Genomic DNA, 27,346 nt, shown 5'->3' on the forward strand with positions numbered 1-27,346 from the left:
GCTTTAAAGCCTTGAAATCAATGATCTCTCAACCAAGAGGCAACAATTTATAAAAACAGATACTGTACAAAAGGAAAATGTTCTCCCTGCAGAGAAGCTTTTGGTACTGAGAGAATGCCATTACAAAAGCAGGGAAAAACTCAAGAATTTCTGTGATTAAAAAAGGCTGAAGGATCTTACAAAATCCTCTGCTGAGTTGCATCCCATGTAATCTCACCAATTTTTTATTTTAAATATTTGTTTCTAGTGAAGAAAGTTGGGAAATTTCAATTATGCAACAAGTTCAGCGAGTAGAAAGTAAAGATACACATGAAATGCTAACAAGATTTTTGGCACAATTTCTTGAAAAAGGACAAATAAAACATTAGCCAAAGAGCACAAAATTAGTGCAAACAGTTAAAAAAAAAAAAGAAAATTATTTTATTATATGGTAGTGTTTGGCTGCTAACTTAATACTAGTTAGTCTTTAGGGCTGTTTTTTGGATTTAATTGCCTAATGCTCCTAAATTTGAAAATTATGTTAGCAATACTGAGTCCCTCACTGTAGACAGGACGCCCTCTACCAGCACTGCTGAACTGAGCCAACTTTAAATTTCCTAGCATAAAGAGTCAAAATAGAGTCTGGAGCACAAGTTATATACTTATAAATGTAGATCTAATGCCAACTATTATACATAAGAATGCTGACATCTGTTAAGTGGATTGATATTCTATATGAAAGGTCTGTATAAGATGCTATTTTGATGGCGTACAAACTATTTACTCTTAAAGTTAAAGCCACTTTGAAAAGCTATTAAAACAAAAGATTTCTTGTTTTTCTAAATACATCCATTCCATTCAAAGGAAGGGCTCGTTTCTGAAGTGATCACCTGGATATGGTGTCATTATTGTAGTTTATATCATAGAATTAAATGTGCACATTTAAGATCGGGATAGCTTTCTGAAATATAATCTTCTACAAGCTTAAGCAAGGTAATACTAGACTGTGGGGTTTTTTAAGGAAATGCAGGTTTGACCAGAAAACAGCAGACAGTTTAAGCAAACCCACAAATGAGAAAAGAAAGTTTTCGCACTGAAAAATGGAAAACCATATCTACCATATCTACAGCTGCAAACATGTTCCAATCCCAAATGTCTTTAGAATTAATTCATCTGTTTTTCACTTTTTTTCTTTTCTTGCAGCAGAAGAAAAATCTGAAGAGCCTGACCTTTATGAAAGAGATTTTAGTTATTTTCTTCTGCTGCAAGAGGGGTCACTTGATAGCATATGCACTCTATGACATGTGAAGAGAAGACTGGAGGGAGAGTGGCCTTATGTACTATACATCCTGCACAATGGACCGAGGTCAGTGGAACTCTGGCAACAGCAGCTGCACTGGGACGGGACAGGAAGACATGGAAGCATTCTTTGCAGTTGATCGTAGGTTGGAGTCGGGGAGGCAGGAGGCAGGGATCCAAAGCATGCAATAAAACTTGATGGGCACATCAAGACAAGTGTGCATGTGCAGGGACATGCATTCGCTGCAGCACCAACAGCAGTGGCATATTGTGCTGCTGCTTTGTGCCCCAGGGCATGCCCCTGCCCCATGTGCCCCGTGTGCTCTGACATGCACCAAATCGTCTTGGGTGTGGTAAGAGAGGCTGGGCCAGCACCAGTGCCACCAGTGCTGGCCCCAGCAGTCTTACCTGGAGTCCTGGGGGCCTCCAATCCAACAGCATGGAGCCTGGCATGCAGCCACAGCATGGCTCTGGGTGTCCAGGCTCCATTTCTGGTGGCCTGCTACTGCATGCACCACAACAATGCTTTTTTTTGCAGCAGCAGTTGGGTTTTTTTTTACACCAGGAGAGCCCAGTGTCAAATTTGCAGCATGGCGAATGGTTGCATGTGCACTGCGTGTGGTTTGTGGTGCCTCAAACAGCTCTGAGGCACTGCAGACTGCATATGTGCATCCATCTGGATGCACTCTATGAGTCCTTTTTGTGGAAAGATGTCCTAAAAGATAATGATGGAAAACTACACTGCTACCACCACGCTCCTCACATATAGAGAACTCCATAAAATTCTATTCTCCCATTGTTTTTATTCAATGTACAATCACTTAAACAATTGGCAAAGCAACACAGGCTCAACATCTACAATAGGCAGATGACACCAAATTTCTATTCCTCAGAACGCTGTCACCCAGGGAGGCATTGTCTGGCTGAAATCACTTTATGGGAGATGATAATACATCCTGGGAAGTACAACCTGGTCCCCTCTGTCAACTCCCATCTAGACTACAGCAGTGCAATCCATCTAGACATGAAAGCAACAGCCTCAGAAAAATTATAACTAATATGAAAAATAGCACCTTGCCTCTTCAATACAGGCTATCACAAGCACAACTGGCCTATCCTCTACTGATTACATTAGTTCTGCATAAAATATCATACCAAACTGAAGGTCTTGGGCTTTACCTTCAAAGTACTTATTAATTCAAAATAACTTCCTCGGTCCAAGGAACAGGGGTTGGTCCAAGGCAGGGATGAACCCCCAGAAGATCTAAAAATGACCACATACCTTACTAACTTCCATTCAAAGCCCACGGCACACTCCTGAGATCTAGCCTTTACTAGTAAGAAAAACAACAGACACAATTCGATTTTTAAATTCAAACTGAAAACAATCTATCTGCATGCAGTCTTCCCCTGTGGAAAGGACCAGAAAACAGAAAAGAAAAGTATATTGCCAAAACTAATTATGTTGCTAGGGTAGTGAAATGCCCTCAGACACCAGGCCATGGGCACAGTCCAAAATAGTGGTTCTCAACCACTTTGTCCAGCAGGCGAGATAGGCAGTGCCCAGTTCATGCATAAGCTGGATTCAGCTGGTGGACTCATCTGGCCACACAGGAGGGGTGAAGGAAGGGGGCTTGGTTTGGCCGTAGTCTGGCCATGTAGGGGAAGGAGGGAGGGGGCATGACCCAGCCCCAAGGGGGAAAGGGTCATGGCCTGCCCCTCAACCAGCTGTGCAGGGAGAAGGGGCATAGCTATGGCCCCAATCCAGCCATGCGGAGGCAAGGGGATGTGGCCTGGCCCCAATCCTTTGTGTGGAGTTTGCGATTTTGGTGGTGGGAAAAAGTGGTAGTATCGCTTCTCGGCCTCTTGAAGGCTCGGATCGAAAACATTTACTCTTTAACTGCCACTGCTCCCCTGCTGCCAAATTTCCAACACTTCGGGAGTCCAGTGGACTGGATTCCACGGCTCTGTGGGCTACATTTGGCCTGCAGACCGAAGGATAAGCACCTTCAGTCTAGAACTTAAACAGAGTAAGTCATTTTTACAGATGTCATTCCTCATCCTCCACTTATTAAGGCCCTTTCTACAATTATAGTTAAATGAACAGACCTAATTACAGCAACTGTCTTGAGTGCAAGCCGGTGAAGAGTATGTCAGAGTTGGACAGTTACGTCTTTATGACCAGGTCAATGTCTGGGACTTTCCAGGTGTTTAACATGATTACAGGTAGATTGCTACAGCGGTTCAATCATACTGTACTTTTAACTGCTACAACTTGATTTGCTTTTCCAATGTACATACAAATTCCTGCTGTTGGGAAGTGACTGAAGTGCAGTACTGATGGACTAATTCAAAAAGTGCCCTGTAAAGATCTTATTAAAATTGAGTTTTGATTTTTGTAAAATGTTGTTTTAACCAATTCTTTTTCTATCTTAAAATATCAAGAATGTTGTGTTCAACAATCGCTATGTTTTAATGGGAGGATTTCTGAGATGTCCATTTACTGTGAGCTACCCCATCTTAACTGGAAGGTCCAGGACCTGCATTTTTAACACAGACTATGCCACACTGTTCATTAGTCTCTGATGTCAAAATAGCAGTCCTCAAATCCTAGAGTTTTAAACAGCTCATTTAAAATTCTCTTTGTCCCTATGTTTCTCAGCTTTCATCCTCAGTATCCTGCAATATGACCACTTGTTCCCCAGTCATTACACTCTTCCAGGGAGCATGAGGCTGGCATACAGTGAAACTGAGAGGCTTAAACATTGTGCTTCCTGCTTTCTGTTGTTTTTGCAGAATCACAAGAACACCTGTCTGATGGCTGGCCACCTTTTCTCTCCATGCTACAGACAAAAAATGAAATGGGCTGAAAGTTTCCCCAGCTTTCCTCTTCTAGGGAGCCCTATAATCCCTGTACTTTGCACTGGAGTGTGAATCTCAACAGTTTCTATCCTTCCACCAGTAGAAATCTTGACAAGAAGAAGGGAAAGAACTGGAGGATGTCTGAACGGGCTCTTGAAAGAAACAAGCTGAAGATGTGTTTAGTAACCAGGCTGACCAGCACTACTTGCTAGTCAGCTTCTCAATCCCTTCAGGAGCATTCCTCCTGCGTAACAGCTAGCTTTGGGGTCTCTTGGATGAGTGAGGACACAAGAAATTCTCAGATCTCCTTGGGCTACCAGATGTCTGGAAGAGGGGTCACAGCTACTTTTCCAAGCTCCTACCCCCTACCTACCAACTTAATCTAACTCCATCTACACAGCTCGTAGTGCCCTTACTACTGTATTTATGTCGGCTGTCATCTATGTGCCCTCCATACAGTTAGATAAAAACTCTTTTCCATGAAGCATAAAAGAGAGGAGACAGAAAAAGACTCAAGCTAGTTTTAATTAAAGAACCAACAGACCAAGTGTATTTAATAAACAAATGTTTCCCTTTGTTCATTTTTAGAAAAAAAAACAAGAGATCAGTGAAGAAAGATGTTAATTAGGCATCCAGATTTATAAGGGGGCCTAACTACCCAAGACTGGATTAGTGAGCTCAATGTTGATTGTCAAAATAAGAGCTGTCCTACATGTGCCATTTGCATGTATTTCAAGAGACTCCCATCACTTGAAATCTGGTGGTTTTTTTAAAGGAAGAATTTAGAATCTGAAATCGCTCATATACCTGCTCCCAGATTCTACTGTCAAGTGTTGTCATTTGGTAATTATTTTCCTGTCTTTCTAAATTGGGTGTCTTCTGTTACCGTGTGAAAAAGAAGAATAAATGACTCGAGTGAAGACTTAATGTAATGTTAATGTTAGACAAAGGACAATCATATGCACACAACAGGTAAACTGGCAAGATTAGTTTCTTATGTGTTTGATGTTCCTCATACAATTAGTCTCACTGAAGTCTACTTGAGAAATGAAATTACTTTCTCTTTATTATTTCTTAGCTGTAGTAATTTTAAGTGCGCTTGTCAATAACAGATCAACAAATTTAACAGGACAGTGGACTAAACTAAGTTTAGTTTAACCTACTGTCCTGAAATGGACACCTCCGAAGTAAACACATATCAAAAGTGTGTTAGCTTTGTGGCTTTATTTTAACAGAATAAGTCACTTCCCAGCCTCTTGCCCTCACTTACACATTTGAAACTGGCTACAAGTTGCATCTAGGCTGATAAAAATATGACCCATAATTCACCACTTGATAGCAAAAGTGAAAATTAGCATTACAGGATTCAGGCAAGCCAGGAGTTTTCACCAACATGTTGCCTAATCTGGCCAAGACATAGCTCAAGAGACCGTGTATATGTGTGGATGTGATGCAGAATGAGAAGAAAACAGTAGTAAAAATGCTGTACTACATGTCACACTATAACTTTTACTGTTGCTTCCAGAGCCCATGTTTGCCAAAAGACAAGGGATAAGCATAGAACAGGAGCATGCTTAGACAGCAGTGACTGTATGAACTTGGTGTCTCTCTCTTCCATTTGCAAGCAAGGCAAGGCACTGGACAGAGAAATGAAGTTAAGAGCCCTGCCTTTCATGCTTGTGGCTTCCTACCTAACTTGAACAGAAAATTACTGGAGATTGTGGCTGACCAAAAACTGTTATGACAAATTCTTGTTCTACACTAGGGCTGTCCAACTCTAATCTAGGTGGTAGCAGGGGTGGCAAGTTCCACAGACGGCAGAACCTCAGAGCGCATGGCCTGCAGACTATGGCGACAGCCCTCCTGGGGACCTCCCTGCCATTCAGCTAGTCAGTTCCACTCCTAGCCATGTGTGCAGCACAGACCCCTCCCTGGTTCCTCTCTCACCATGTTGTTTTGCCCTCAAGAGCAGGGCAAGAAGCAGAAGCCAAAGGAGAAAAGAGGAGCTCAGAGGCCCCCTATCTATAGCAGCCAGAGCAATGGAGGGGAGTGGCCGCCAGACGGAAGCCTCAGGGCTGCACGCTAACCCCTTGTGGGCTGTGTGTAATCAATGGGCCACCAGTTGGACAAGCCCTCTCTTACACCTTAACTGGCTGTTTCATGTAGATCAAAGGTCTCAGGTATGTCAAGTAAGGGTTTATTGTAACCTTTATCTTGGTAACCATTACTGCTCCCTCTTCCCTAGGTAACTGAGCAGTTCCTGAAAATCATTCTCTAGAATACAGCTCCCTGCATGAGTGTTATATGCTGTTCACTTAGCATAGATAGGGAAAAGATCATATTTAGTAGTGTTACAGAAATGGCAACAACTTACATTTCTGAGCACATAACCAAATGCCAGGCATTTTCTGGCAATCCGAGGGCCTGAGTGGAGAGAACACACACAAATCTGCAGCAGCTACGGTAACATTCAGATGAGGGAAAATACTGCTGCTCTATTTTTTAATACAATTTTGATTAATAGATAAAACATCAACCAATTGGTGTAGCTGTCCATTTCTGTACTAGTGACCACTCACGTTATAAAGCTTAGGCATATTACGCCTCAGATAAAACACAGAATCTTGGGACTGGCAGTGTGGTTGAATGCCAAGATCACTGTACCTGTTTTACTACCTGTCTATACAAGGAGGCTCATTTAAATCTATTTATTAGCCTTTACAACTGCAGGAGGAAGCTGCAAGAAGAACTTAACATAGTTTACATCTTCACATTTAAAAATGTTATGCTACACAAAACAGGAAATCACTCACACCAGCAATTTAATGTTGCCCAGAATTATATTACTTACCATTTGGGGTCCAACATTCACATTTATTGGTCCTAAGGTTTTTGGCAATATCTTGGTTGGTGAGTTTGTACTGGAAACTGGTAATGCAATTATTGAAATACTACCTGAAGAAAAGAGAGAGAAATTCTAAGTTATTCCTTTATAAAGTAAACTGTCAATAACACTGGTGAATCTTCACTGTAATGTTTGGCTTTGAACCATACACATTTCTTGTTTTACATATTTTTTTAAACATACTTTCAAAAAAACTCAAGTTGAGCCTTTTTAAGAGGTCCTGTTAAAACTATCAGGTCTCAAAACTTTACGCAATTTAAAACTTGTATTAAATTCTGCATCCTCTTGATTCTGTTAGAAAAAAAAGAAGAACCTATAGGCTGGTACACTAAAAAAAGCTAAACTCAATAGAGTAGCCTGAAAAAAATAAACCAACACAACAATACTTCCACAGTGACATGTATACATACAATATAGACATGGCCACTGTGTCAGCACTTTTCATTACACTTTTCATCATCCCAAAACATTCCACCAGTATTAACTGATACAGCTGTATACTATCTTTGTGAGAAAGGTACTCTCTTCATTTCACATAGGAGAAAAATGAAGCACGAAGACTGCACCATTTGCTCAAGCCCTTGAAGCAAGCCCACACAAGAGTCAGGAACAGAGCTCTAGTAGTTTATCTAATCATACCTATAGTCACATCCTAATACTTAGATGGTAGCATTTACTCCAATTAACCTGTCTACTTAGTTTTCATGGACTTTGAGAATCTTGCTTACATTGCCTCCAACAAAATACATACACAAAGAAATCAGAGCAACACAGCACAAGGGTGAGAAGTCCCTTAGGGGTAGGTTTGGGCTGTAAGTATGTAACATCTCCCTTATGCTCCACTGCATTTGCATTTGATCCCCAAGGTCAGCTGGGAGCAATCTCCTCCTTGATGCATCAGTGCAGCAAGCTTGCCTGGCAAAAATATATAGGTCTGTCTCAATAGTAGCTCCTTGGTTTTGGAATTCCCTCCCCATTGAGGCCTGCTGAAGTCCAGGCCAAGACATCTTCTGGAAACACTGTAAGACCGTCCTATTTTGGCAAACATTTAGTAATCCAGGAGAGGCTAAGATACTGTTTAACAAGCTTTTGCTTCAATCCTACTCCATTTGCTTTTATGTCTCCTACTGTAAGCCACCCTGAGCCTCTGTTGGGAAGGACAACATATAAATCTAATAAACAAAGGAGTACCTACTGCAAGCTCTTATTAGGTTCTAAAATATAGCTGGTATGTCACATTTTCAATTACAAGAACTTGTCAATATCCTAAATAAATATACCTTGTGAGATGTAACCATTAGATTATCTATACCTATAATCCCTTACCAGGAAAATACTTAGGAACAAAAGAAAATCTCTGGGAATAACTTCAGAATGTGTCAGATGGAAACATGAATCCACTGACCTTTCATATGTTTCCTCTAACTTTCCTCTTTTTGCTAACTGCTGAAGCTATGTTTCAGTAAGCATACACTGTCCAGCTCCTCTCTGCATTTGATCCTGAAGTGAGGTCAGTTCTTCATTTAGGAAAGAAATCTTTTGCCATGAAATGATTGGAGAGTCATAAATTCAACAATACAATTTCATGGTAGGATCAAGTAGAAGAAGCATCAGAACTGCGATAAATGGAATCATATTTAAGAACAGTAATACTTTCAGGAATTAGCACGAAAAAGTAAGTACTTAAATATATTTCTATAGATATATCTATATAAAACTCATCCTCACAAGGGAATTAATGCAAAAATTACCAAATGCTTTGTGCATATATTATTTTAAGTCTTTTCTCAGAAGACAGGCCAGGATGAATACTCAGCAAAAAAAAGAAAGGTGTCTACTGGAGCTTAGGTAAAGTTTTTACCTCTTCCCTCGAATATTTGGCTCTGCATAGAGCTTGAGATGCTCCCCAGGAATAGTATCAGTTTGGAACCCTGCGACCACAAGCTCCTGAGACTGAAATGTTGCTGACTCTTGGAATGAGCTAAAAGCACACGTAAAAAAAAGGCTATTTTTTGGAAAGCTTATGGTGGGCTAGCACTGACACTAAAGCACCATTCTACCAGCATAAATTTATCACTCACTGTCGAAAAGTTTTCAAAGAGACATCACTATATACCTCAAGAAGTTGTAAGTTGAATATCAAACTGGTGTTGGGAAATACAGCAGGTGCTCTAGTTGTGGAGGTTTACATTCCAATGCATACTCTATGACACATGAGGCACCAGAGATCACAAGGATATTTAAACATCAAAACCCACACATATTCTGTCATCCCTCTGCTATAACTGGCTAAGCAGCAGAGGAAGAGTTACTACTCAACAAACAGGAAGAGTTACTATTCAGTGGTGACACAGACCTTATTACATCATGTGGCAGATTCCTTTACATGCCCACAGACGGGTCAGCAAAGTGAATCACCCCAGAATTTCAAAACATGTTATCCTCCATCTATTTTCTTCCCCTTCTACATTCTACTATTCAGTGACTTTATGTGCTCTGTTTCAGTTATTATTTCTATGTCAGGAATCAGCAACCCATGGCCTTCAGGCTGGATACAGCCTCCAAAGAGGTCCAATCAGACCCATGAACGACTGATCTGTCATAGGGGAGATCAATGGCATGGAGCTGCCCCATGACACCCATCCCTTCCACAATGCTTCTCCTCGCTGCGGAGCCCGCTGTTCCCCATGTGTGCACTTACTCTCACTGCAGAGGGGTTAGGGATCAGTGATAAGGGTAATTACAAGCAGCTGCTCACTATAGGGGGCTGAGTCACAAAGGGCAACTCACACCGACAAAGGCTGCTGACTCCTGTGTAAGAAAACACACTTTGAAGTTTCTCTTGTAACCTCCAATTTTACAGTCTCTCTTCAGTTTTGCATTACTGAATGGCTCACCTTAATCATCATGTTTTGGGTACAATATCATCTTAAACTAAAGCATGATCTGGAACATATTTCCTTCTCTCAATTCTGTTTTCTCCATTAGTTGACAACACCATCAACTTCTCCATTTCCCCAGCGCATAAACGTGATAACCTCTCTTCTTTTACCAACATATAGCCAAGTTAATGTAAAAACCTTCTTCACTAGTAGTCCATCACCATCCCTCCACATTTGGAAGACATATCTATGCCAAGCTCAGTCCCATTCATCCTTGCACAGGTTATATAAAATGTTACTTCTCGAAAAAATCTGCTTCCTTACTGGTCCAATTTATCCTCTTCCCCACATTCCTTCATTGATTTCCGTTCCCTTTCCACATCATGTTCAAACTTCCTGTCTTCCACCACAAGGCCAAATCCTCCTCTGCCAAGGTGGCTGTTTTCACTTCCTTCACACTTACTTGCCCAAGTCCTTCTCAAGCTTCTCTTTCAAATACTTCCTTTACTCACTTCCCATTACTCATTCTTCTATGCCATCCCGAGGTGCCCTCACACAAAGCACAGCTTTTCCATTAAAACTTTCAATAATGTACTCCCACTAGAAACAGAAAGGGGAAAGCATATTCATAAAGTTGAGTTTATCTATGCCCACCTGGAGTTGACATTTTAAAATTAAGTTATATATAGGTGTATTTTCACTGATATTGGGTGCATCTACATGAGACACCATAGCGACATAGTGTCAGCGGGCACAAACTGTGATACCAGTGCTACTGCACAGTAGCCATGGCTCGACGTCTAGTTCCTAAAGCAAGTACTAAATGGTTGCACAGTAACAACTGTGCAGTTGGGCTCATGTGCAGATGCACCCAGTATCCAGTTAGGCTTGTTCACAAACATACTACACCAGCACTGACCAGCACTTGAACTTTATGTTCCATTACAATATTCGAGCTATTAGTGGCTGCTATGACAGTGATGAGACTAAACGTAGGGCTCTGATCCAACCTCCAGAGTGTATGGCTGCCCTGATCCAGCTTTGTGGAGAGGGGGAGTGGCTTGGCCTCAACCCCCTGCAGGGCTTGGAGTTCGGGAATTTGGCAGCCAGAGAAGGTGGCAGTATTAATTGACACTGCACTCCTGCCACCAAATTTTCAGACCTGGGGGAGCCCTGTGGGCTGGACACTTAGCACCCTGTAACAGGGGGCCTTCTTGGGGCCAATTTAACCGTGGCCTGCCCACCTGTTTCTGGGCTAACCGCCCGCCTTCTTGCCCACCACGCCTTGTTGTTAATTAGTTCATTGATGTAATTAAGCAGGAAGCTGCCCATTTTCTGCCCCGATGCTAGGGGGCACTATCTGAGGCTCCATTCCTCCCCTACACCGCAGCCCAATCTTTGCTGATGGCATCCAGATGTTATCATAATCACCGGCCCCCAAACTGGGCCCCAGAATCCTCCTAAGTGAACCCCGCCTGGATTCCTCTCCTTAGGCAGTCTCATCAGCCTTCATACCAGGCAGCATAGCTCCCTGAACCGCTTCCCCTTTGGGTGTGGTCCCCCCGGGACCTTCAGCTCACTAGCCCTGGCCCACCTCCAAGCCAGTTGGGACCCCAGGCCCTTGGCTTTTGGGCGTTCCTTGCGGTGGGCCCCCAGCCCTTCAGGGGGGAGAACCGGGTTAGAGAGCTTCTGGAGGGGCTGGACGTGTTCACATCAGTGGGTCCAGATGCTCTCCACCCCAGGGTGTTGAGGGAGCTAGCAGGGGTTATTACAGGGCCTTTGGCATGGCTTTACAAGTGTTTGTGGTGCTCGGGCCCGGTGCCAGATGATTGGAAGATAGCCAGTGTGGTCCCCATCTTTAAAAATGGGAGGAGGGAGAACCCGGGCAACTATAGGCACGTCAGTCCTTCCTCAATCCTAGGGAAACTCTTTGAGAAGATCATCATGGAGCACATTTGCAACGGGCCACCTTCAGGAATGATGGTCAAGGGTAACCAGCACGGTTTCATTAGGGGCAGGTCATGTCAGACCAACCTGATTGCCTTTTATGATCAGGTCACGAAAGCACTGGATGCAGGTGTTGCCGTGGATGTAGTCTTTCTACACTTCAGCAAGGCCTTTGACACCGTCTTCCACCCCATCCTCATTAAAAAACTAGGCGACTGTGGCACTGATGCCTACACAGTCAGATGGTTTGCAGATTGGCTGAAGGGTCACACTCAGAGGGTGGTGGTGGACGGGTCATATTCGACCTGGGGAGAAGCGGGCAGCGGAGTCCCCCAGGACTCAGTCCTTGGGCCCGCGCTGTTCAATTTCTTTATCAGCGATTTGGACGAAGGGGTGAAAAGCAACCTATTTAAATTCGCTGATGATACCAAAATTTGGGGTGAGGTGAGCACACTAGTAGGGAGGAAAAGACTGCAGCAAGACCTGGATAGGTTACAGGGGTGGGCTAGCAAAAACAGGATGCGTTTCAATACTGGCAAGTGCAGGGTGCTGCACTTGGGCAGCAGTAACCAGCAGCACACTTATACGATGGGAAACTCCCTTCTTGAGAGCACGTAGGCTGAACGCAATCTTGGAGTCATTACTGACTCCAAGATGAACATGGGCTGACAATGTGAGGTCACGGTTGGCAGGGCTAACTGGACATTGTCATGCATCCACAGGTGCATCTCCAGTAGGGCCAAGGAGGTGATCCTCCCACTCTATGCAACACTGGTCAGGCCACAGCTGGAGTACTGTGTCCAGTTCTGTGCGCCCCACTTCAGGAGGGATGTGGACAACATTGAGAGGGTCCAGAGGAGGGCCACCTGCATGGTCTGGGGACTACAGGGCAGACCCTACAATAAGGGACTGCAGGACCTGAACCTGGTCACCCTTCACAAGAGAAGGCTGAGGGGGGACATGGGGACCATCTATAAACTCACTAGGGGGGACCAAAAGGGTTTGGGAGAGACCTTGTTTCCCCTAGCACCCCCTGGCATAACAAGGAATAATGGCCATAAGCTGTTGGAGAGTAGGTTTAGATTAGACATCCGTAAGAACTACTTCACAGTCAGGGTGGCTAGGATCTGGAACCAACTTCCAAGGGAAGTGGTGCTGACTCTTAACCTGGAGGTCTTTAAGAAGAGGCTTGATGCCTATCTGGCTGGAGTCATATGAGTCCAGTTTTTTTCCTGCCCACGCAGGTGGTCGAACTTGAAGATCTACAAGGTCCCTTCCAACCCTACTTCTATGATTCTATGATTCTATGACTCTTCCGGTCCTGGCCCCAGCATGGACCAGCCAGGGGATGTCCAGACAGGTGCGAGTCTATGGCCTTTTCTCTCTCTCTCTGGGGGTCCACCCTCCAGGCCCTCCAAACAAGGGGTAACCCACCTGGTTGTGGGGGCTAGGGGCTAAGGCACCCCAACCCGCCTTTCACCAGGTTGGTAACTGGCCTGGCATTTCCTGGGGGCTCCTGCACCACTGGGAGCCCTACCAGGCCACCCACTCCTGGCAGGGTACAGTTTTAGGTCGTGCCCAGGCCCAGGAGCCTCCTTACCATCCCCTACAGCTCCTTCCTTACCTCCAGATAACACCAGCAGCTCTGCAGCTAGGCGATGTTGTTGCCTGGCCCCCAGCAGCAGAACTGCCCTGTTGATATGGGCAGCCCATGATTCAAAATGGCTGCCCTCATCAGGCACCTGGTAGCTGCCAGCTCCAGGCCCTTAAAGTGGCAGGCACCTGCAGTGCCCTGCCACACACCCCTACTACATAGGACAGCCACACCCTTACTGTGTCTTGTACTCTAACACAACCTAGATGACTCCATAAAGTCATAATTATTTATTAGACACCTTTATTGTGTTTGATGTTATAAAAATGTTGATGGTATGAATCTTGTTCAAAGAGCTCATAGTCCTAAATTAGGCAAAGACAATATATATAGTTCAGACACAATAAGTATATAAGTGTCTTTTTGGTGGAGCTTCATTGTTATAGCTTTGTGCATTTTCTTTGTTGTTTTTGTTTTACCTCCTCTCAGTACCTCCACAAATCCCCCTTGGATGGTAAACTTACAGCCCCAAGAAACAATCTTAAAAGGAGTGTTATTTTTTCTTGGCCCTCTTGCACAATTGTTTTTCCTTTTTTGCTTCAAGATAAAAAAATACAAACTTAAACATTTTAATGCAACAGAGAAGGGATCCTACTATAATTTTTATCTTGGAAATATCGGTCTTTAGCTTCCTGGTTTTTAAGCAATGGTATGGCAAGGACTCTTTCATAATACACCAAAGGGGAAAAAGTTCTGAGCGGAGCAGTATTTCTAAATATCTGTCAAGAGCTCGAGTTACAGAAATGCTAAAGCATTTTAAACAACCTAACTAAAAAAATCTCTCTCCAATTTTACTCTTCTTGAGTCTCACAGCCCAGGTGTTCACCTGACTTTGCCCAAACAGGTAGAAACAGAAATGCCTCTTTCTTCCCAATTAAATAGGATAATTTGCCAGATAGCTGCTAGAGTTTGCATTTGTTTGGGTAAGCACCTCAAATGAGTATTATGTTTACTTCTTCAAACAGTGAAGCCCAAATATGCAAGTAAATTCTATAGTGCCCAGTGACAGTTCTACTTCCTGCACTCACAGACCTTCCCCTGCTGGTCAACCATTTCAGTGGTCCAGTGGAACAGAACTGCTAGAAAAGATCACAGTCACAAAAGAGATCATCCTAAAACAGCAGGGACCTGGAGAGCTTTTAAAATCAGGACACCAATCTTGAATTAAATTGTATTGAACTGGAAGCCAGGAAAGAAAGCAGAATAATGGGTTGCTAAACAGACTGTCTGTGGTATTTTATACCAGTTGGAAGTTTTTAAGTAAACATGGCTTCTTTTGTCATTATGAGTTGCAATAATCACACCTACAGACTACTAGTTCTTCAGCAAAATACACATATTAAGACTGAAAGTGTTCCATATTAAATAAACAATAAAATAAGCTTTTTAGGTTTTATTTCTATATGTTAAAGAATCAAAAGAGGAAATAGACACGTTTCTCTTTGCAGGTCTCCTCTAAATAGGAACAGGAGGACTGTAATAAATTGTCCGTGCTCAGTGTAATAGGTATATATATTCTCTTGAAGAAGAAGATAATTACAAACAGTCAGCATGGATTCAGCAAGGGCAAGGCATGTCTGACCAATCTAATTGCCTTCTCTGATAAGATGACTGGGTCGGTGGATGCGGGAAGAGCAGTGGACGCGATACACCTTGACTTCAGCAAGTTTTTTGATACCGTCTCTCACAAAGTTCTCATAAACAACCTAAGGAACTATAGATTTAATGAATGGGCTGCAAGGTGGACAGAAACTGGCTGGATCATTGGGCTCAGAGGGTAGTAGTCAGGGGCTCAATGTCTAGTTGGCAGCCAGTATGAGTACCCCAAGGGTCAGTACTGGGGCCAGTTTTGTTCAACATCTTGATCATCAACCAAGAAGATGGGATGGACTGCACCCTAAGCGAGTCTGAAGATAACATCAAGCTTGGGGGAGAAGTAGAAACACTGGAGGGCAGGGCTAGGATTCAGAATGACTTAGACAAATTGGAGGACTGAACCAAAAAAAAATCTCATGAGGTTCAAGAAGGACAAGTGCAAAGTCCTGCACTTAGGATGGAACAATCCCATGCACCAGTACAGGCTGGGACTGAAGGGTTGTGCAGCAGCTCTGAAGAAAAGGATCTGGCTCTTACAGTGGACAATAAGCTTAATATAAGCCAACAGTATGCTCATGTTGCAAATAAGGCTAACAGCATACTGAGCTGTATTAGTAGGAGCGCTGACAGCAGATTGAGGGAAGTGATTCTTCCCCTGTATTTGGCACTGATGAAGCCACATCTGGAGTAATGTGTCCAGTTTTGGGCCCCCCATTACAGAAAGGATGTAGACAAATTGGAGAGAATCCAGCAGAAGGCAACAAAAATAGATGGGGGGTGGGGAACACAACTTATGAGAAAAGGCTGAGGGAACTGAGTTTATTTCATCTGGAGAAGAAAAGACTGAGGTGAGATTTAACCACAGCCATCAACTACCTGAAGGGGGGGTTCAAAAGAGGATGGAGCTAAACTGTTCTTAGTGGTGGCAGATGACAGAACAAGAAGCAAGGGTCTCAAGTTGCAGCAAGGGAAGTTTAGGCTCTAACAAGGAGTGCAGAAAAGCACTGGAACGGGTAACACAGACAGTCTGTGAAATCTCCATATTTAGAGGCTCTTAAGACCTGGCTAGACAAAGCCTTGGCTGGCATGATCTAGTTGGGGATGGTCCTGCTTTAAGCACAGGTTGAACTACATGACCACCTGAGGTCCCTTCCAACCCTAATTTTCTATGATTCTATAATTCTTTAACTATCAGAAGTCAAACAGGGAGTATATATCTAATTACTGAGTGCCTGGACAACCTTTACACATGAGAAAGTGTTATACAGATGACAAATTTTACTGGTGTCCCTCATATCCTGGTCAGTAGGCAACCATCAATCCTTCTGAATCACTGGGGCTTTCTACGTGTATTGGGGAAAAGCAAAAGACAAAAAGACTGCAAATTCACATTTTAGAGAATACATGCCAGCAACTATGTAAGCACATGCAAAATGTTACTGTTAGTCACAGTAATCCCATCACATGGATGAAAAAGGTGAGTATATTTGAATCCAACTGCAAAGATTCATGTAATAGTAAGACCTAGCTTTTATATAGCACTTTTCATCAGCAGCTCTCAAAACATTTTACAAAGGGGAAAAATATAGTTACCTCTATTTTAAATATGAAAAAAGAGGCACTGGGAGGTGAAAAACTTCCCCATCACTGTATCTATAACCATTCTGTATGCAAAACAATGCATAAGATGAGTACTATTGGTCACTGGTACAAATTCAAAATAAAAATTTGTTAGTAGATATATACATAAAAATACTATTGTTCTCTTGACAGAGGGGCATAATAGAAATTTTTTTTTTCTGTCAGTATCTATCACCATTATAATTAGGCATCATACAGAATCACCAGTTCTACTATTATTTAATATTTTGAAAAATACAAATACTATTTAAAAAGTAGGACCTATTAATCTATGCAAGAAATTCAGGAAAAAGCTACACTTCCTACAGGTAGTTACAGAGATAGCCTGATATTTCATTTTTATGCTACTTGGCTTCAAGTTTTACTCCTATAATCACTAAATAATTTTAAACTTACTCTATACTATAACAAAAATTTAACCAGTTCTCCTCCATAGAAATCTTTAGTAAAAGGCAAAAGACTTATGCAATCTGAAGAGAAACCAGAGTCAATCATTCCACACTTAGTTTATAAAAACTGTTTAGTTTATATATTGCATCCCATTTAAACTTAGCAAATAGCATCTTTTATAAGGCAGAGCTAGAGATCTTCCATCTATTTTTCTGTATAAAATCTGCCAGGTCTTAAGTTTTGTTAAAATTTAAACTAGAAACAATGTCAATCCGTGACTCTAGAATTTGTCACTGCTCGTCTGAAGCAAACCATGGGGGAAGCATACATCACTCAGCTGGGGTTGCAACACTGAATATATGTCAACAAGAAAGAAAGCCTTTGCATTTAGTAGAGAAAATGCATTTAATTTAAGAATATGTTGCCAACTTGGAATTAGATTTAAATCCCAGAAATTAATATCCAAAGAATACTTATAATTTAGGAAACTTCTGGCCACTGGATTTCAGCTTAGATCTACAATTAAGTTACTTTAATGGTAAAATTATAGACTGCAGCAAACCTTAAAAATCAAATCTAACACAGGCGCTAAAGTTATAGAATACTGGATGTGTATATTAGGATATTTTGCAATAAGGATATGTGATTTGTCCCCATGTGTTGGTTTCTATTAAGCTGAAACATTTAAAATGAGCTACAGAAGTCATAATATGACACAGTAAAATATATGGCAGAGTTGACTACCAGTGGGTCCAACTGGAGGGGCATAAGGGCAACTGCTGGGGAGGAAAAAGGTGATTGCCGCTGACAGCTGTATGTTCACATTCATTAATTGGTAGTCGCTAATTCTACTTTGCCCTGGGCACTCAGACACATCCCTACATTGCTGTTGACTACTATAAGGCACATATATTTTTAATATACAATATTTATTTATTTATTGTATATATTTACCAAACAAAAGCTAAATTAAAGAAAGTATATAATCTTCAAAGGAAAAAATGTAAAAAAAAAAATTATTTTATTGAGATACGTATTGGCTTATGCCATGTGTTGAAAGGCAAAATATTAAATGGTAAATATATTGGTTTTAAGAAGAGGGACCTTGTACCAAACATGGATAATTTTCCTGTGAGATCAAACAGGACATCACCAGCTCACAGTTATCATTTTCAAACTAGGCACTGTACATTATATAGCTCAAGTCCTGAAGTACTTAAATCAGTGATTCTTAACCTTTTTAGATTCAAGACACCACTCAGCAAATGTCAACTCCTAATTTCCACCTGATTTTTGGCTACAAAAATAATAGAGCAATCCTTTTATTGCTAAGAACTCTGAAACACCACAACAGGACAGAATGTTTTCAACACCATAAATCCCTATCTGAAATCTCTGGGTAATCCCTATTTGTAATCTCTTGTAAATCATGTTTGCACACCAAACAGTGCTAACACTGTTACCCCAAACTACCCTTGAAAGGATCTCAAGACAACCAGAGTGCCATGGTATACCAGTTGAGAATCAGTGGCTCAAAGTCTATGAATCCAATCCTAAAAAGTGGCCAACTGATGTCTTTGCTGACAATCCTACAATTGGACCTTTGGAGTTGACCTTTGCATTTGCATCAGGGATCACAACTTAGTATTAAGAATACTTTATTTTATTTAAATACTGTAAACTGTTACAATAGCACAAATTGTTACCAATAAGTGCTTTGATCCAAAGCCCAAAGATTTCAATGGAGACTGAGGCAGAGAGGCCTTTCCTTCAAAAAATCAGTTGCAGGATTGAAGACTAAGTTATTTATCTTGTTAACAATAAATATTAAAAGTTATGAACATTAATGGAATATTATCACAAAAAAATAAAATACAAGAATACTTAAAATTCAGCCCTTAATTCCTCTTAAATTACTGCTATGAATCTTAATGCTATGTTATATTTTTTACATTACAATAAAACAGGCACTTCCATAAATATTTAAATAAGTCAATTAAATGCTACCACTTGTCTCTTCCACACCCTATCAACTGATAACTATCAGCTTGCTGACTCCTATTCATAGACAAAATGTGTCAATTGCTATAGACCTTAAAATTCAGTAGAAGAGCTTAAAATGAAATTCAGGCAACTTCTGTATGTGTCGCATGCATTAGCATATCTAGATATGTTCTCAAGTCATTTGGGCATATAATTAATTTATAATAAAATATTTCTACAAAGTCAATTCCTTATGTACATAATTAAATTCACGTGTAAATCAACTTTTGCAGGTATTTTCAAACTTCCCATAAATTTAAGAATTTTAGAAATAAGTTAATGATAAAAACTAAGTCTAAGCTGCTACAGTACAATTAAAAACAGAGAATCAAATAAATATAATTTAATTTTCAGTAAATTCTTCTGTGGAAATAAGCTGGTTAAGTTAAATTTATGACCCACTCACCCCCATCTGCAACTGCAAGCTTTGACTGAAACAACCGCAATTGTAACAGGAAAGACATCTGTTTCTTTTTTTCTGAATCAAATCATCATCAGGCATTTCCCAGCTCAAAGACTATCAAGAGCTTTTCAAAAAAATCAGATCTTTTTTATTCCCAACAGGGATTTAATTATTATTTTAATAATTCTGAGCAGATTACAATTTTTTTTATTCCACAAACAAAACCTGCAAAGTATTAGAAGGAATCATCCCTAAAAATCAAAATTTAAAAAAGTTAATAGTGTACATGGCAAGGTATGCAATGGATAAACAGAATTAAAAGTATACATAAGCATTCTAGGTATCTCAAGTATGTTTCTTCAACTTTTAAAAATATACATTGCTAAAGTCTTTGCTTATGCTGAGTCGATGTAGACAGAAACTCATTTGCTGTATTTTTTTGCCAATCCAAAAAAACTTGCATAATAGCAATTACAATCCTAGAAGCAGACACCAAATGGTGCCACCCACACTCTCACACTGTGCCTCATAATAAACCATAAAGCAGTGGAATGCACTAGCCCCTTTATGAACAAACAATACCCTGGCTTCATTAGAATACAGCTGACATTTTCAAAGCACAAATACGTCAAGAAAATAGTACCAGATACTAATTAAGATAGTAAAATACCACCTAGTAAAATGCACACACAGCTATCTACTTTTGGACTTATTTCTAATAATCTATAAAAACATAAGCATTTTGCATCTTGCACATTACTAAAACAAGGAATTAATAATGTATAAATCACAAGGGGTAAAGTTCATTTTAGCAATTTAAAATAAGGAACTGGAGGTATGGCTATTTTGACTAGATTTAATGGCCTGAATCCACAATCAATATGCCACATTCAGAGCTTTTTTATTAGCCAACATCACATCCTACCACTGTGCTACAGAGATCAAATGATTTCCAAATTCTATCGTATCTGTTTATGCATTTAAGTGACAAACTGAACTAACTCTTTACCCCTCCCCCTCAACAGAGTGTAGTTTTCCTGCCTGCAACTTTCAGGAATGTCTTAAATTTAGCCCCCTAGGAGTTCTTTGTTAATTTTAAACAACAGCTGTTTAAATTGCAAGGTATTTGTTGCAAAATACTTGTACAGCAGACAGAAACAAAATGATCTCTCTTACCTGGACTAAGGAAGCATGCCTTTCACAGCAGTACCAACAACACTCTACAGTCTTTGTTACCATTCAGAGGAAACTTGAGACTGTGCCAGACATAACCAATCAAACTCAGAACAAATCCACTTCAAATACTTAGCTAGAATACCAAAAAGATGCTCTGGACAGATGTTATGCATCAACTCTATTTAATAAAGATGAAACACTGAAGTTAAAATAAAACATTTTGCAAGAACTGATACTCTGTTATTTGCAGACAGAACAACTCCTCCTGGCTTTAAAAAGAATTGTTTTTACTCAGTCATGTCTTCTATAGTCTACCTACCATTTACGTCATTAATTTAATTCAAGCAGTTATACCATCTCCACATAAAAATTGCAATAGTGAAGCCTCTAAATTGCATTATTTGGTAAGTTCTTTTGGCTCCCAGGCTGCATCAAAACTTTAACAGTCTTAGAGCGAGAAGCCTTGATACATCTTTAAAGCTGAGCTGAGCTCTGAGTCCATTTTAAATTTTGAACTAAGATGCCCACTTCTTTGTTTTGGAACAGTTACCTCACACTCCTCACAACATGTCTGACCTTGGGTGGATTCAAATCATTTTCATAGGCACCCCCATAGCTGTTGCAATGCCTCTACATTAGACATCCACAAAGAGGACAATGCACATTTACATGTTATGCACCTGGGTTCCCATACAGTCCACAGAGACAAAGAGTCACCTCCCAAGATCAATCCAGGGCAAGTAGGCACTGAGCAATGGGTGACTACAGCAGACCAACAGGAAATATGAAACACATGTGAGTTTGGTTTACTGCTTCTTCCCAAAGCGTAGACTCTAGATTTAGGGCAGCAAATTAGGTGCTCTGAACCCCATGATGATGGAGATGCCTGAAGTAGAAGTACCTATGTCACACCAAAACAGCATTCGGAGCACCATGGCATAGTGCCCGCAATAACTTCTGCTCTTGAATGCTTCTCCTGCCACTGCTGCCAGGGTTATTTCTATTTTTTTAACCAATGACTGTCTAAATGAGAGGGCAGCAACCTTTGAGATTGCCAGGCCAGAATGACCCAGCTTGGGTCAGAGGTGGTATGGCAGGCTCAAGGACCCACCTACAGCCACTATTTCTCCCTGTGGCAGCACAGTGAAAGCACCCAAAGCACCTGTAGCTGCCACTTCTTTCAATGGCAGCTCATGCAAAGTGTCTGCCACTGAAGCCCCTCATCTGTGGGCTCCACAAATGCCTAGGAAGAGATCAGGGAGACAGACTTCCAACACTGACTCAGTTGAGCTTGGGTGGGAGACAGACACCTAAACCATAGGATGGATAACTTCTAAACATAAATGCAAGCTCAAACCAAGATACCTGGGAATCTTTCAGGCCAAAATGGACATGTTTAATAACATTAGGAACTTATGTAGTTTTGTGGCCACTCACAAGCTCATGGCTGATCTGGACTACTTTTTTGTGGGCTAGGCACCTGAATGCCACCCAAGTCCCACTTAAGAACTTTTGAGAAAAATCTGGATCTGGTTTGCTCTGGCTAGCAAATCCATTCCTGATATTAGTGAGGAACAGGTATATAACAATCAGTGATGTACAAAAATGTATATACACAACTTAAAAAGTAGATATTGCTGAAATAAAATATTGTATTATATTAAATAGATTTTCTTTTTAAATAGAAACCCATTTAAAATTAAAATTTGATTATGGTGCCCTAAAGTCTAAAATTAATATGATGCTTTAAAAGTATTTAAAAAATAAATAAAATGATAAATCAAGAAGTTAGCCTCAAATTTAAATAACTCTGTGTTTTAATTATATACCTAATCAGATGAAAAGGTACTTAGGTACCTAAAGATGCAGGTGGACTCCCAGCAGATCTTCAAAAGTGCATAAAGTAGTTAAGGTGTCTAATGCCCATTGATTTAATCTCTTTCATGAAGAAGGGTGTTTGTGCCCGAAAGTTTGCAAAGAACTTTTTTCCAACTATTTTAGTTGGTCTAACAAAAGATATAACATCTACCCAAAGAACCCTGAATCAACATGCATTAGGCACTTAACCTGCTTAGGTGTTTTGAAACATCTGACTACACATCATCTATGTCAGGCTGCCACACGGGCTGCAGACCTGGGAGAGACACTCTGTGTAGGCCAGTGTTTCGCAGCCAGTGTGCCATGGCACAAAAGTGTGCGGTCAGAAATGAACAGGTATGCCATGGAATTTTGCCATGGCAATGAGCTACAATAGGTAGGAGGATGGGGAATGCCTTAACAGGTATGCCACAGAAAAATTTTATTAATGTAAGTGTGCCTTGGGCTGGAAAAGGTTGGGAAACACTGGTGTAGGATGCTTCCCATGCAAATAACAGCCCCTCCCCAGCATCCCTCCCCGCACAGGAAGCCTAGTCCTTGTCCCTGCTGCCACTTGCACAGCGCAGGCAGCCCGGCTTACCCCCGCCATTCACACAGCTCCACTCCCCTCCTGGCTGGGGATGCTGCACTGGCAACACCCCCCACTCCCCCGCTGTATGCAGAGCCCGTTCCTTCCCTTGGGCACCCCGGTGCCCCTGCCACATAGTTACGACGGGCACTCCAGAACCCTGCCACAAATGCACTAAACAAAAGCCAGCCCCCTCCCAGTGCACCATCCTACTTCCAGAATTGAGGGCAGAAAGTGGAAGATGGAGAAGAGAGGGAGAGTTTGGAGACCATGGCAGGTGCCCCATCAAGAACAATACAGGGAGCAGCAGCTGGGCAGGAGCTCTCAGGCCACCTTTTAACCCCTCAGCCTGTGGGCTGCCAGTTAACCAGCCTTGATCTATGTTCATCTTTAGATGAAAAGAGACATCTTCCCTTCTTGTCTAGGGGATTGGACTAGATGGTCTCGAAATAGTGCTTTTGAAAAACTGGCATACAGTGACTAGAAATAATTTGTTGATTCACTGACTCTACTTAATCAACAAATCATAAAAAATAGGCTTGCAAAGGGCATCAGGAGGTCATCCTCAACCTCCTGCACAAGGCAAGGTCATCCCCATCAAACCATCCTAAACATCCTCTATTTAAAAGCTACCAATAATAGAGATTCTAATCATCCTCTCAAGATTACCAGTTCCAGTGCTTAACCACATTCATAGAAAGTTTTTTTCAAGTATCTAATCTGAATGGCTTCTGTTGCAATTTAAGCTTATTACTGTTTCTCCTGTCCCCTACAAAGAAAATAATTGGTTACTATAATTTTTACTGCAACCCTTTTTTGTAGACTGTTATTAAATCACCCTTCAATCTTCTCTTTTCCAAGCTAAGCAATCCCAGTTTTTCCAACCTTTCCTCATCCATCACAATTTCTAAACCTGTAATCACTTTAGCTGTCCTCCTCTGGGCTCTTTCCAACTTGCCCGCATCTTTCTTGGTGCAGTGCCTCAAACTGGGCACAGTACTTTAGCAAGGCCTCACAAGTGCTGAACAGAATCAAAAGAATCACTTCCCATGACTCATATACAACATTACTGTTAGTATATCCAGCCTGCCACTATCTTTTTTGGAAACAATTTTACACTGGTGACTCATATTTGGGCTTGGAAAAATCTGTTGTTGTTGTTGTTAAATTGATAAACATCGATCTCACCCCACACACAGATCAACAGAAAAATATTCCCATCAGTAATAACTGAAATTTATAGAAAGGGGAAACCTTGCCCCTGTTACTGAACCATGGAGAAAGAGAGCTAGAGGGACAGAGGGTGGAGGGATTAAAGAACAAAACAATGGGAAGCTTAATTATTTGTCAATTAAGCAACTGGCTGCTTGTTCACAGATGCCAGAAGCAGGCTGGAGGGAGGTAACAGGCTACCAGTAGCAGCAGGGTCCTGTCCAGGCCAAGCCCTAGGTGGTAGCGGGGGGGCTGAAGGCAGCCATGGTCTCTCCTTGGGTACACAGAGTTCTGGGACTGCCACTGCCCACCTCTTATAGTTTCTGTCCACTCAGCTCTTCCCCAATGAATGAACAGAATTGTTTAAAGCAGGTATGGCTTACTGAATTATGAATAGTTATGTTTTATACTTTGATGAGATTTTAAAAAGCTTTTAAACAGAATACTGTCATTACTAAATTGTCTGCCCCCCACGCTCCTAACTTTGCACAATTCTGAAAATGAAAATCAATAAAACTCAAAACAAATACTTATAAATAAACATTGGTTTTAGCCATCAAAATTATATTTAAAAAAATCTAATTCTGCCAAGCCTACTCAGATTCAACTTCTGATCTATTTATAACCCCTAAAATCTTTCATGCAATATGGCAGCCTGACCAATCACTCTCCATTTTGCATTCATGTAGCTGATTGTTCTTTCCTAAGCATAGTATATTATATTTATTGGACACATCTACACATGATATTAATGACACATTAATTCACGCCAGAGTTTAATGCTCCCAGTTGCATTTACACATGCACCTGGAACCATAGCACGTTGAGTTGGGGTGGTACAGCCCCAGCTAGCAAGGTGTCCAGGGGGTCACCCTGCCAGCCCACAGCTGCTCCCGCCTTGGCCCAACATGCTATAGAGGGGCTAGCTGGGACACGAGGGTGCTACAGCATGGGGCTACCCAGCAGGCAGTCCCCATACTATAGCCCCCTTGTGCCCCAGCCAGCCACATGGTTTCACCACATGAAACCACTCCACTGTAGGATAGTACTTGTGTCTGGCAGTACTATGCTACAGTAGAGTTAATTTATTGCAGCCTAATAGCGCCACGCACGTACATGGTGATGCTATACTGCAGACCTAATTAGCTAGCTCTTCAGTAAAGCATCTCATATAGATCATAGATTCATATAAAGTTACAGTTAGAAGGGACCTCAGGAGGTCATCTAGTCCAACCCCCTGATCAAAGCAGGACCAGCCCCAACTAGATCATCCCAGCCAAAGCTTTGTCTAGCTGGGTTTTGAAACCCCCCAAAGATAGAGCTTCCACCACCTCTCTGGGTAACCTGTTTCAGTGTTTTACTACCTTCTTAGTGAGACAGTTCTCCCTAATATGCTACCTAAACTTCCCTTGCTGCAACTTGAGATCGTTGCTCCTTGGTCTGTCTGCCACCACTGAAAAGAGACTAACTCTATCCTCTTTCGAACGCCACTTCAGGTAGTTGAAGACTGCTATTAAGTATTCTCTCAGTCTCCTCTTCGGTAGACTAAACAAGTCCAGCTCCCCCATTCTTTCCTCATACGTCATGTCCCCCAGCCCCCTCACCATTTTTGTCACCCTCTGCTGGACTCTCTACAATTTGCCCACATCCTTTTTGTAGTGGGGGCCCAAAACTGAACACAGGGCTCCAGATGTGGCCTCACAAGTGCTGAATAGAGGGGAATAATTACTTCCCTTGACCTACTGGCAACACACCTACCAATGCAGCCCAGTATGCCATTAGCCTTCTTGGCAACTAGGCCACACTGCTGACTCATAGTCAGCTTAGTGTCCAGTGTAAGCCCCAGGTCCTTTTCTGCAGAGCTCCTGCCCAGCCAGTCAGCCCCCAGCCTGTATTGGTGCATGGGATTGCTTCATCCTAAGTGCAGGACTTTGCACTTGTCCTTGTTGGACCTCATGTGATTCCTTTTGGCCCAATCCTCCAATTTGTCTAAGTCACTCTGAACTTTAGCCCTACTCTCCAGTATATCTACTATTCCTCCCAGCTTGGTGTGATCTGCAAACCTGCTTAGGGTTCACCCTATGCCATCTTCCAGGTCACTGATGAAAACATGAAACAAAACCAGCCCCAAGACCAACCTCTGGGGGACTCCACTTGATACCGGCTGCCAACTAGACATCAAGCCATTGATTACTACCCTCTGAGCCCAATGCTCCAGACAATTTTCTATCCAATTTACAGTTCATTCATCCAACCCATACTTCCTTAGCTTGCCTGCAAGAATGTTGTGGGAGACCATATAAAAGCCTTGCTAAAATCAAGGTACACTAATCCACCGGTCTCCCCGCATCCACAAAGCCAGTCACCTCGTCATAGAAGATAATCAGGTTGGTCAGGCATGACTTGCCCCTGGTGAATCCATGCTGACTGTTCCTAATCCCCTTCTTTTCCTCCAAGAAGGAAAAGAATCCCACATAGAAATGGGATTCCTTGAAGATCTGCTCCATGATTTTTCCAGGGACTGAGGTGAGGATGACTGGGCTGTAGTTCCCTGGATCCTCCTTCTTCCCTTTCTTAAATATGGACACTAAGTTTGCCCTTTTCCAAGCATCTGGGACCTCTTCTGATTGCCATGAGTTTTCAAAGATGATGGCCAATGGATCTACAATCAGATCAGCCAACTCCCTCAACACCCTTTGGTGCCTCCCATCTGACCTATGGACTTGTATACGTCCAGCTTTTCTACGTAGTACCTAACCTATTCTTTCACTACTGAGGGCTGCTTGCCTCCTCCCCAAACTCCTGCCTGGTGCAGTAGTCTGGGAGCAGACCTTGCCTGTGAAGACTGAGGCAAAAAAGGCATTGAGCACTTCAGCCTTTTCTGCATTCTCTGTCACAAGGTTGCCTCCCC

The 27,346-nt window shown here is 41.8% G+C and overlaps 1 protein-coding gene and 1 non-coding gene across 6 annotated transcripts in view; both read right to left on the minus strand.

Annotated features, from left to right (window-relative positions):
* Positions 1 to 27,346, minus strand: part of TFDP2 (transcription factor Dp-2) — a 151,327-nt gene that overhangs the window by 57,006 nt on the left and 66,975 nt on the right. For 3 of the 5 annotated variants that reach the window (XM_090051161.1, XM_090051160.1, XM_090051163.1), the window contains one exon: positions 6,992 to 7,095. In XM_090051161.1, the coding sequence (XP_089907287.1) occupies positions 6,992 to 7,095 (104 nt within the window). Of the gene's footprint in view, positions 1 to 6,991; positions 7,096 to 20,777; positions 20,857 to 27,346 lie in introns of those variants that run through there. The other 2 variants (XM_090051162.1, XM_090051164.1) reach the window with 1 other exon arrangement.
* Positions 17,139 to 17,255, minus strand: LOC149862927 (U5 spliceosomal RNA). Its single transcript, XR_016443379.1, has one exon. It is a non-coding gene; the product is annotated as a U5 spliceosomal RNA (small nuclear RNA).

Source organism: Crocodylus siamensis, chromosome 6, assembly GCF_052110815.1.
Source record: "Crocodylus siamensis isolate JL-2025a chromosome 6, ASM5211081v1, whole genome shotgun sequence".
NCBI lineage: Eukaryota > Metazoa > Chordata > Crocodylia > Crocodylidae > Crocodylus > Crocodylus siamensis.